We start from the raw sequence: 12,767 nt of genomic DNA on the forward strand, positions 1-12,767 counted from the left end.
AGACAACTCCAATATACTGAAAGGATAAATTGGTTGTGAAAAATGCCAAGTTATTCATGTTCATGGTGGAAACCCAGTGTTGACTTTTAGCATAGTCATGCCCTCCCAGCTTTTACAGTCTGGTCCAAATCCCATCAGAAGCCTCTGGGAAGTCTTTACATTGATTTTAGTTCAAGCTCATGGCATGGCTTTTGTTTTTAGCATATCATATGTATTCAGTAATGATTCTGCTTGGAAAAATAGACGAGCCTGGCCCCACTTCAATATTTCATATTTGTGCCTCAGAATGAGGAGCATCTGTTTTCTCTTTGGTTCCCCAAAGTGGCTCCTTAGCTCTGGATGTGTTAAGTCTTGCCTTGTTTGTGGCTGGTGGGTAATCCGTGCATGGTTGAGTGGAATTTCATGTGAATTTAATTCCCTCTTGGACTAAATCTGAAGTCCTTGAAAAATAATGGAGGAAACTAAGAACATGGTCATGTACTCCACTCAAACTTCAAATATTTCCCATTCTTAAAAATGCAAAATAGAAACAACTGCTACTTCTCAGCCATGAACTAAAAGCCTTATAATGAACTGTTCTATCAGGCATTTTTACCCCATGGAGAAAACTTTCCCTAGGTAAAGGGAGCATAGCAACCACAGACAACCCTCCACATATTTAGCTGATCATTGAAAAATTAAGAAATAAATTAGGTATTTACTTGATCAGCAGCTAATAACTTCCTGGACCTACAATCCAGGAAGTAACTGTGGTGAGGAATCACAGGATAATCTCTCTAGAGATCTCTCTCCTCATCTTTTTTCCCCTTTATCATCTTAAACTGATATAATAAAACTGTGTATAATCTGTGCTTCCAGTGCCTTTGGTATGTATAATCTGTGCTTCCAGTGCCTTTGGGTATCAGTCATTACACTTGCTGCTTGCTGGCTAAAAAAAAAAAAAGTAACATCCTGGCACTAGAATGCTGAAGACACATAATGTCTAACAGCAAATTATTAGTGCTGGTCATTGACTCCTTGACTTATGATCTTAGTTTTATTATATGGTACAACAGCAAATTAAAAAACCTTGTGGTGTGTATATATACAGTATGCATATATACATGTAGCCATACACGCAGACATAACATATATTTACAAATGGAATTAAAAGAAAGATTTTTTTAAAGGTGTAGAAAGCTGTATGTGACACTTTCGAAAGAGCTCTAGAAATTGAGCTCCTCCAGGAATTGAGTTGTGACTATCACAATGTGGCTTGCTTAGAGGTTAAAATCATGAGCTTATTTCAGTGCATAGTTGGAAGCTGAGATCTTCTGAAAAGCTGATGCCAGTTCTGTGTTCTGATTCTTCATAGTCTCATTTTTCTAATGTGGCTCCAACTAGCAATGCCTAATTGTCTCTTCTTTTGAAAAAAAAGAGGGAGGGAGAACAGGGGATGGGAACTTTCAGCATTCATCTGTAATAAAAGTTGGAATGGGCCCAGAATGACCTGAGAAAAGGCCCAGCATGGAGAGACTTCAGGCTTGACAGAACATTCCCATGTACTGAGGAAAGAAATCTTGCCTTGAAGTGGAGATGGACTACAGAAAGTAACAGAAGTCTTCAAGATCCAGGGCCTGTTTAAATCCTCTGAAATGCCTTGTATAGCTGGAAATAATTTTTTTATTGCTCTATCCAAGAGCAATTAAAATTTAAAATTAAAATTAGAGCACAAGGGCTTGGGCAAGATATTTTAAGAGGAAGGACAAGTTGAGAAGCTCAGCAAATGAGAGCTAGGCTAGGCCGTGAAAGAGGTAATGTGTGTGCAGAGACATGTGTGAATAGGGAAAACTGAAGCCCATGCTAAATATCACTTGAAAAAAATGGCATTTAGTGAATACTTTTCAGCACCTGACCTCTGGCCCGTGTAATCATGTTTGCCATCTGTCATATGAACTGCATCTGCTTTTTCAAACGGAGATGCTATAGGCTAGTTGAGAGAGAATTTTTGGCCTTCTCCCCGTTCTCTAAAGCCTGGATCACTGAGCATGAAGCTTGCTACACCTTCCATGCTTTCCCTTGGTTGCTGTTATAATTTGGGTATTCTTCTTACATGTAATTGTCCAGTCCCTGCTTTCAGCTCAGCATTATCTGGGGGAAGCACATTCCACAGGTTAGTTTGTGGGGTGGGGGAGAGATATGTGTGTGTGAAACTACTTGCTTCTACTGATTTTAAATTTGCCTTTTCTAGTGTAGGACTGACTTAGGACCACCCTCTGCTGAAATAAAAGTAGCAGGAGTCCTGAAAAGAAAATGTACCCCATAATGTCATATTTTTCCTATATGCTACAATCCACTGATTTGCTTCTGTAAAGGGAAAAATCTCTCCTGGTTGATACTTCAGCCCTCTAATCAGCAGCATTCAGTTGTTAGTGTGTGCTCTGTATCCCTCCAGTGTGGACTCCCATCCAGAGCCAGCAGCAATTCTGCATCAGGGTGGGTAAGTGGAGCTGTGTGGCACACTTTGAGAAGTGCAGTTTGGAGGGGAAAATTGTGATGGAAAATATCTCACTGTTTCTGTGATAAACCCCCCGTTATTCAGGAATGTCTTAGAGTCTCCTGGACTGCACACAACATTCTGAGTCCTGGGGGTGTTTTTACCGTGTCTAAAAGGCCTTAAGTAATGTGGCTTTGTAAATTAAATTGAAGCAAGCAATGCACTGTGTGTTGCAGTTTGAATGAATCAGCCCTGGAGAACAACCACCACTTGGAAAATGATGCTTTTTCGGACAAGTCCGAGAGAGACAACGCAGAAGAGTCAGAGAATGAAACGCATGAGAACAGCCGGAAGACAAATGAAAGTGAGAGTGATCAGTCAGAAACACATGGAGAGGTCTCTCCAGGAAGGAAAGGGACCACTTACATTGAACAGATCTATGAAGAATTCGGCGAGGTAAAAGAAAAAAACTTTTAATCGCTACCTGTTAAAAAGTATCTGCTCATAGTGTTTGTCATTCAACCTTTTAAATGCATGGCAGGTAGCAGCCAACTTTGTGAGTTCCAACATTTTACAGATAAAGCAACACACAGTTTTCTGCTAAATTATGTTGAATTATCATGTGCTCTAATAATTATGCATTATGAACTGCAGCTCCACTACTGTGCTTTGGCATGTTTCCAGCATCAGCGATTGCTTTAACCAGTTATTGCATTACAGAGCTGCACAGCATTGGCACATTCTTGGAGCCAGGAGGAGGGGGAATTATTATTCTGGGCATGTGTCCTGGCCAATTAGGATACTCAGTCCTTGCGTGATACTAAATATGATACTTTCCTTTTTTCATTATGCATGGAACATCCTTTTTTGTGTGCCTGAATGGTGCATTTGAGCCACTTGATTCCTAAATGACAGTTGCTTGTTGGAAAGCCATTTCTCATGTCATTTAACAGCAGGAGGTGCATTTCTGTTCCATATAAGAGCTTTTGTTAGCTGAATGTCACTGTGGCACCTCTGAGGAAGGCAGCAGTAGAGACCTGGGGTAGCCAAGTGTGTTGTGTGAGTATCAGTCTGAGCAAGCAGCAGAGGAGTTCTGCTCCAGTGCCAGGAGGGCTCTGAGCACTCCCTTGCCCATTGTTTTCAACAAGGGAGCTGACAACTTGTTGGTGCTTCCAGGAAATGCATTGCTAGAGAGCTGTTTCTTTCTTAGAATCACAGAAACATGGCATCATTTAGGTTGGAAAAGACCCTTAAGATCACTGAGTCCAACCATTAACCCAGCACTGCCAAGTCCATCCCCAAACTATGTCCCTCAGCACCATATCTACACAGCTTTTAAATGCCTCCAGGGATGGCAACTCCACCACTTCCCTGGGCACCCTGTTCCAATGCCTGACAACCCTTTCAGTGAAGAAATTTTTCCTAGTATCCAATCTAAACCTCTCCTGGCATAACTTGAGGCCACTTCCTCTTGTCCTGTCACTTTTTACCTGGGACCTCCTTTCAGGTAGTTGTAGAGAGCAATGAGGTTTCCCCTCAACCTCCTTTTCTCCAGGCTAAACAGCTCCCTTTCCCTCAGCTGCTCCTCATAGGATTTGTGCTCCAGCCCCTTCACCAGCATCTTATGTTCCTCTTTCAATGTTTTCCTGAAAGTGTACTAATAATATTGAGGAAACCAGTAGAGTTAAATATATCCTAATTACACCCAGCTCCTCTTTTGTGCATCCTTCTCTTCAAATCCCACCCCCAGACACACAGCAGATGGTAACTGGGTTCAAACAGGGGATTTTGAATATAGGTGAGCAACTAAGCAGCAGCAAAATGAAAGCAAACTTAATTTCTATCAGGTGCTTATTCTGAAATGACCTTTTGCCATACAGCACAATTTTCCTAGCAGTGCTGGTAGGGTAGGCTGATACTTTGGTGTTTGAACAAGCCTTACAGGCAGCACTCGTGTATGTGGGTGTGTGAGAGAGAAAGAGTGAGACATCTCTGCAGATTTACATTAAAATAAAAAATAAAAAACCACTACAAATTTACTGGAAAGGACTAAATTCTGTTGTAGAGTGGCACTTTGTCATTAAATAAGGCTCTCTGTGGTGTGTCCGCTCAGGCAGAGGTTAACACCCAGTGAGCTTCCAAAAAGAATTGCTGTGTAGCCTTGGCCATTAGGTGTTTTGTTAGATTTCTGTTGTTGGCTAAGAGATGTCACTGTCATCACCTGGGACACACAGGTAGAACTGGTTATTGAGTCTGATCCCACTGGTGAGAGTAACAGAGAGGAGTAGGTTGTATGCAATGATGTAGCTTTTCTCAGCAATTGGAGATGTATTCAGGTAAACATGTGCCAACTAGTTACGTCAGGTGTTGGCTTAAACTGAAACTGCCCTTCAGCCTGTGTGTTCAGTTCAGGTGTGGCAGGACAAAGGTCACAAACTGTCACTGTCAATTTTCAGTTTGGCTTGAGGGCTCATGTGAAAGGTGTGCACGTGTGTAGGTGTCTCTCTGCATTTGAAAGGCGTTTGCTTCTGCAGCTGACCTTCTAGCTTTGCCTTGTTTGCAGCAGAAGTGTGAAGGCAGAGACAGGTGTCAGAAGGACTCTGAGATTTCAAAAGCTGGTCTAGAATATAAAATAAACAGCTCAGTAGGTAGATTGATAACAAAAAGAAAAAACCTTTTTTGCAAGCTTTTAGTTTCAAAGTTATTAAAAGGGTTATTGAGGGTGATATATTTCCATGGAAAACAATCCAGAAATTACTTGAAGTTCATAGAATCATTAAATCAGCCAGGTTGGAAGAGACCTCAAAGACCATTGAGTGCAACCCTACAAGTTGTTCCTATCTTCCTGCACTTTCTTCTCTTTCTGTTTTAATCCATCCCTTGTGCAATGATTCATTCTGAGTAACACTTTGTCTGGCAATTTCAACATGGCATTAATTTGTGTTGCCAATACATACACACTTGACAACCTAGATAAATAATGACAGACCCAGGTGTATTGTAAGCCCTAGCTGATGTTGTGGTATTCCATTCAGAGGTTCGAGCTGTGTATTGCATCACTCCAGCAAAAGAAAAATGGTACAATAATGAAAAGGCAATTAAATGAAAAGAGCTTTGTTGTTGCTCAGTCTGAAATTTCCTCAGCCTGCAAGCTCTGTATGACTAGTAAACTGACTATGACTGTAGGGCTCATTGGGAGCCAAAAAGGTGGTACTGGAAATGCTCAGGTGATGAAAATGAATGTTTAGTGATTTACATCACCTGCAGATCCTGTTGGGATATGCTATGTGTCCTCTCCCAAACCAAAGTCCATTCCAAAACTGGATCTGTGACCTTCTTCTCACAGAAGTCTCTTGCCTAAAATCAGCAGAAAGCCTAAGTATTCTCTTTTACTGTTAAACTATGATGCCTAGGGTGCATTAAAATTACATCCATGTTTGAAGATTTATTTTAATTTGCCTTCTTTGATGGCTTGAAAGGCCCATTCCTCTGTGTTACATATCTCATGGCCCCATCGAATGCACAGGAATTACACTGTTATAGCTGAAACCACAGCATAATCCTTGGGGTTTTTACCATTACCTACACTTGTGCTGGAAAGGGCACTGAACAGCATTTGGAGGTGCTGGAGTTTCTGTGCATGTTGCCTGGCAGTGGAGCCTTTACCATGCTTACACACCAGTTTGTCTTGTTTGGAACTCGGAGGACTGCTTCCATTCTCTGTTGATTTTTTGTTTATCTGCTGAATTTTTCTACATGTATGATAGAAATTTTTAGTCTGAGAATGGGACTGAGAGGAGCTTCTTGTATACATTGTACCAGGCACAGTGATGCTCTAACAGCCTTGGGCATGTCCACACCTTCTGAGGGCCTGCAGTGCAGAGTGCCCTTGGTTAGTGTTGATCCAGGTTCACCCTTCACAGTCCTGAGGTGTGTGTAGGCAGAGGCTCAGGAAGGAGCACAACAGAGGAGCATTCCCTGCCTTGTGCCAACTTTCACAGGCACCCAGGGCTTTCTGTGCCACTCGCTTTATGCTTTGGGAATTCAGTTCTACTGAGACAGAGCTGATGTCTCTGTGGTGTAGTTGAGCATTCACTCTTATGCCAGGGTCAGGTATGCCTGGGTGAGCTTGGACCCACCAGATAAATGCACCCACAAGAAATGGTTTTCCTGTTTCTGTCCTGAAGTTCCCTTTTCCCATCCCTTTTCTGTAGACAGGTGAATCGTCTCAAACAGAAACTGTCTCTGAGGAGAACAAGAGCCTGATGTGGATCCTGAGCTGCGACCTGGCATGGACCTGTCACGGGTGGCACTGCCTACCTTCATCCTGGAGCCACGCTCATTCCTTAACAAACTCTCCGACTACTACTACCATGCTGACCTGCTTTCCCAGTAAGCAGCATGCAGAGTGTGCCTGACCTGGGCACTTTTCTTGTATTTGTGAAAATATGTGTTTGTATGCTTGAAAGGCTCCCAAGTAATGACTAGGCTGCTGGGTTCAACACAAATCAAGCCAGGTGCCTGCTGCAGTGGCCTTTCAAAGATGGACTTCTGCCAGGGAAGGGAAAGTTCAACTCCAGACAAAACTACCTCTGCATGTGCACGTGTTTGCCAGCATTGGCTGGAGCTGATGGGGATTCAGCTGATGCCTTTGAGTATCTCACAACAGAGCTGTGCCACCTCCTGGTGTACTTGTGTACAGAGGAGAATAGGACAGAGAGCAAGCAGAATTGTCAAGCATTTCTTTCTCCAAAACCAATATAATTATGCTTGTTGATATACAAATAAGAAACATGTTTTAAAACTGTTGATGAGAGAAACCTGCTGGGAGCAGCAGAGTAGAAAATAGGAAATGTTATGCTTCCAGATAGGATCTGTCTTCTCGACGAGATATGCCTGGTCAATTGTAAAACCAGTGTGTGTAATATTCTAATAGCAGCACAAGTTACTCATGTTTATTACACTGCTGCTGGGTAATTATTATGAGGTATTTTCAAACCTTGTTTGTGGTACTTGTAACATCTGAAGTTAAGGAAATGGTTAGTGCAGAGATCTAAGAATACTTCAAGAGGTTTGGAGGTTTTGTTACATGAACATCTTTGTGGTGCAGGTGATTCTTCTAAATGAATTTTGCAGTAATTTATCTAAGTTGATTTTTATGTCTGACTAAATGGTTTAAAATACCAGGAACTCTATCGTTTACATTTATTTCCCACTTCATCTTTGAGTGGGCAGATGTTGGATGAGATGACCTTTAGAGGTCCCTTTGAACCTGAAGTATTGTATGAGATCTCAAAATACTGATAGAGGCCATGTAGCTCATCAGTTTTAAAGATCTTTGAAGAAAGAGAGAAACAAAGAAAGAGAGACGAAAATAGAATTGTCTTTGATTTTGGTGGCATAGGTATTGCTGGTTTTATAACACACACTGCACTATTAGCTGTGACTAAATGCTAGAGTGAGTGGCAGTCCCAAATTAACATACTTGAATGTCCAATCAAACCTGATACACACCAGAGATTTTATTAGCCCTTTTGCAGGTGTGCAGGGCAGGGGTCACTTTTTTATGTGTGTGTTTTATGATGTATGTTCCTAAAACAAGGTTATTCTGGGGGCAGACACCTTTTTCACTGGCAACAGCATGGAAGTTACTTCCCTTTAGTTTTGGGGAATTACTACTGAAATTAATGTTATTACGCTGGTAAGACATGAATGTGATGTGTGATGTGTGACCAGTATAAAGAGGATTTTATGTTCTGTCCTGCAGGGCTGTCCTTGAAGATGATCCATACACTCGAATGAAGCAAGTTTTGAGGTGGTATCTGTCTGGCTTCTACAAGAAGCCAAAGGTAAAACCAGGCATGAAGTTGGGGTTGTAATAGGCATTGAAATCTTCTGTTATGGTTTTGTATTTCTCTATTGCCTCTCCTTTGGCACTTTACCTCTTTTGTTGTTCTTCTGAACACCTTTGACCATTAGTTTTGAAACTGAAGTTGCATTTAGTTTCACAGTAGATAGTGAGTGCAAAATAGTGTTGGTCAGCCTCAGAGCCTTTGTACTGGACAATTAGAAGGCAAAACTAGTCATCAACAAGTAACATGTCCGGGGAGGCAAGTCTTTTCCCTTTGCTGAAAGCAGGTATCCTTCCTCTTTTCAGGCCTATAAGTATCACAGTGCAGTGTTTCCACATCAGTATGCACCTGCTATGTATAGTAGCAGAAATGATAAATTTTGAACATCTTGTGAAGCTTTGATCAGGCAATACTAAATATTAAATTGGCAAAAATAGCAATTAATCCATGGTTCAAACTAAAAGATTATATTGGATTAGATTAGATTAGATTATGAGGATATTTGTTAACTAGTTCTTCACTAGATTCTTGTGATTGACTTAGTTTAAAACATCAGGGAAAAAATTATTATGTTGTTTTGTGGCCATCTGAAGAGTTGGATTGTAAATCTTCATTTGTAGCTGGTTTTGATTACTTGTTATTTCAGGGAATAAAAAAGCCATACAACCCGATTCTGGGAGAGACATTTCGCTGCTGTTGGTTTCACCCCCAGACGAACAGTCACACATTTTACATAGCAGAACAGGTAAGTTGCTTTATTTGGATGCTCAGGTGTTGCAAAAAGCAACATGCTTGCACCTTTATGCATAGAAAAATGGTATTTGTCTCACTCTAGGAAAGGAACTCAGAGTTGTGTGTAAACATCCAGAACAGGACATGGGGCGAACTGGCTGCTGATCCTTTTTCTTTCCAGATTTACAGAAATTATGTGAGGTTTGGTGGACACTCAAGACCATAAAAGCAGGTCCCATATATAACATCAGCTGCTTCAATGAAGGCCTTTTCCACTAGACTCTGCCCTACTGTTTTCTTATTGTTACTAAAATGTGGGTTGTGTTATCTCTGTCAAAAGAGGCATAAAACACACAACCAAAGCCTTCTTTCTTTTATATCTGGACTTTCTATAATGGCTTTAATAGGAGTAAATTGAGGGCTTATCTCTATGTCTTTGTGAATAAATGAAGGGCAGAGCTCACAAGTAAACTGGCCTGACAAAATGTAGTTTGAGATTTACAGTGTTAATAAAGGGATATGAGAACTATGTGGAGTTTGGTAAAGGAACTCCTTGTTTCACACACTTTTTCTTCCTATTTAATCAGATAATTTTTGGTTTTTTAAAATTTTTATTTCAAGGACCGCATCCATTTTATGGAGGCTATTCCAAAAGGTTGCCCAAAGGTTCCACACTGCTAATTTATCGTGTTGAAAATCTGACACTGTACCTGTTGGCCTAAAGTGATCTCACTTTCACAAGTTCAAGAAAATACAGGCTGGGGGAGAAAGTTTAGGTGTATAATCATAGAATCGTCAAGGTTGAAGAAAACCTCTGAGGTCATCAAGTCCAAGCATTAACCTACCACTCTGCTGGAACCCCTAAACCCTAAACCAGATCCTCCAGCATCAGATTCAGAGGCTTCTTAAACGCTTCCAAGAGTGGTGACTCCACCACCTCCCCGGGCAACCCATTTCAGTGCCTGAACACCCTAACAGGGAAAAAAATTCCTAACATCTAATCTGACTCTCCCCTGTGTCAGCTCATGGCCATTCCCTCTAGTCCTCTCCCTGCAGGCATGTCAGGAGAGACCATCCCCCACCTCTCTACCACCCCCTGTGAGGTAGCTGTAGAGAGCCATGAGGTCACCCCTGAGCCTCTTCTCAAGGCTGAACAAACCAAACTCCCTCAGCCCTTCCTCATACAACATGTTTTCCAGACATTTTAAGATGTTCTCATGTATAATGGTTTCATTATATATCACATTCCCTCCTTTAACATGGAGGTTAATGGTACAGATGAGGCTTAGAGGACTCTGCTCAGTCCTGTGGTCTTTGTCTAGTGCTTTCCCTAGAGCATGTGTAACACTGTGTGAGGCTGTGTATGCATCCAGTGCTCTGCTTAGCCTATCCAGACTGCTCTAAATGACCTCTGCTTGTTTTTACTCTAGGTCTCCCATCATCCGCCAGTGTCAGCGTTTCACGTCAGCAATAGGAAGGATGGATTCTGCATTACTGGCAGCATTCTAGCTAGGTCCAAGTTTTATGGTAAGGCATTAAGTCTAAGCATCTCCCAGGTAATATTGTGGCATTGGTTTGTTTTTCAATCACTCCTGAGTGTGTTGAGAGTTAAGAACAAAGAAATGATTATAGGATCTATAACTGTAATTCCTTGTCTTGCTCTCCTGGGTTTTCCCTATTTCCACCGTTTCAGTGTGACATCACACTGATCTTAAAAAGGTAAAAAATCAGATAGAAAGATTAAGGGCTTTAAAAGCCTGTTGTTCAGAAAGCAAAGGTTCATGAGAATGCAGAGGTGATTGGTTGTCAGACTCCTTTGTGTGTGCTCATGGATGAGTCACTTTACAGCTATCTGATCATCCAACCTCCAAGTGCAGAAGTCTCACTGTAAATGTAGCCATTTATCGAGCTCCCAGATTCCTGAGAGTGGACTCTCAGAGCTTCAAAATGCCAAAGAATCTGTTAGGATCAGTGGAAACAGCACAATTCCAGGCTCATGAAACAGTGTTACTATTTGAAATAGGTTTCTTTGTTTAGACCAAAGCCTCTTAAATATGATCCTCTCATAAGTGTATCTGCTGAAACACTTGTGAATAGTAACACTTTTAAATAATCTTTGCTGTCCTTCTGGCAATTTTATTTATTTGGGATCATACACAAGCAGAAAAGTTGTGAGAACAGAAGGACCTGAAAAATTTCTAAGCATTAAAACTGATTCTGCATCCCACCAGTGACCTATTCAATCTAGAGCTCTTTCTTCAACAAGGGCTAAATGCCAGAGCAGATAAGAGCCATAGAGCAGAGAGTTTGTGAGCACTGCCTCCCTCCAACTGTACATGATTTGCAGGGGCCTGAATTATTAGCATTTCATATCTCTTCTTTCATTAGTGACCTACATTTAAATGGAAATGTTTTTTCTAAAGTAAGATGAGTGACCAAGTATAATACGCATTTTTTAAAGTATGTGTATTTGTTCTTTTCAATTTTAGGTAACTCACTTTCTGCACTGTTGGATGGGAAAGCAAAGCTTATGTTTCTAAACAGAGGGGAGGACTATGTAATTACTATGCCATACGCCCACTGTAAAGGTAACTTAGGACTTTTCAAATCGGAAGCAAACAGAAAGAATAATACAATGGTGTCTTACTGACTAAGTCTACACTGGCTCTCCCCTCTCAAGTATCTGACACCACAGGGACTGGTCATTCCAGAGAGCAGTTGCTCCACAGATGAGTCATAGCACTCGGCAAGGACTGGTAATCCTCACTGAAGCCTTTGTATTTGGTCTGTGCAGAACTGAGGGCAGAATTAAACCCATCTGTGTTAGTTTTAACACTGCACAAACATAAAAATACTGTATACATGCACTGCATAAAGCGAAGATGGGAAAAACAGGAATACATTTCTGAGCTGCTGAGGATAAAGTTTTTCTAATGTTAACACTGACATTGTTGAGAATTATGGAAATTCCTGACTTCTCTTCCCATTTCTTTGTTAATGTAATCATGGCATTGCTCAGAGCATGAGCTGCCTCAGTGAGCTGACTCTGTTGCCGTGTGGCTTTGCTCTGTTAAGTGAATGTGCATTGAGGCCAGGGGATGGCTACTGAGTCACTGCTCCTCAGGAAGCATTTCTTCAGGAAGCTGTGTTGGTGGCATTTCAACCACAGCGATAAAATCAGCGGTTGGATCCAATTTCAGGTTTTGAATATTTTTTGATTTGGCGCCTTGACCTCTAAGTTAATGTTTGCAGAGGGACTACTGGGTACGTGAAAACAGTCACTTCCATAAATCATGTCCTCTGTGGACTATTCCTGCACACAAATCTTTCTCTTGTCAATGTTTCTTTTGATACTGAGAAGCAGACTGAAAGCAGGAATTGAACCGTTAAAGCTGAAAGCATAAAGGATAACTTTACTAATTCAGCTTAATTAGCAGAATAGCAAGGATTACATAGTACAGACAAGAAGTTTCACTAATGGTATTGTTTTGACTTGGTTGGCAAAATGATGCACCTTATCTATAAGGCAGTAGAACTAAGTAGACTCAAACCTTGGCAGTAGAAGGAAAACTAAGACCATATAAAGCGTGGAATGAAGAAATAAAATGTTCAAGATAGAGGCAAGGTCAGCAAGGCACGCAAAACTGTACAAAGGGGTAAATGGTTGCATAATAAGGGTGTCCAAAGGGTTCTGAGGAAGAGGAGGC

At 41.2% G+C, this 12,767-nt stretch overlaps 1 protein-coding gene across 1 annotated transcript in view; it reads left to right on the forward strand.

The window, feature by feature from the left end:
- Positions 1-12,767, forward strand: part of LOC103803927 (oxysterol-binding protein-related protein 5-like) — a gene marked incomplete at its 3' end in the record, with an annotated part of 56,219 nt that overhangs the window by 38,434 nt on the left and 5,018 nt on the right. Inside the window, 7 exon segments of the mRNA XM_009076510.1 lie at positions 2,713-2,932; positions 6,691-6,751; positions 6,754-6,868; positions 8,244-8,325; positions 8,975-9,073; positions 10,491-10,587; positions 11,550-11,648. Of these exon segments, the coding sequence (XP_009074758.1) occupies positions 2,713-2,932; positions 6,691-6,751; positions 6,754-6,868; positions 8,244-8,325; positions 8,975-9,073; positions 10,491-10,587; positions 11,550-11,648 (773 nt within the window).

This window comes from Acanthisitta chloris, unplaced genomic scaffold (genome assembly GCF_000695815.1).
Source record: "Acanthisitta chloris isolate BGI_N310 unplaced genomic scaffold, ASM69581v1 scaffold3756, whole genome shotgun sequence".
Classification (NCBI taxonomy): domain Eukaryota; kingdom Metazoa; phylum Chordata; class Aves; order Passeriformes; family Acanthisittidae; genus Acanthisitta; species Acanthisitta chloris.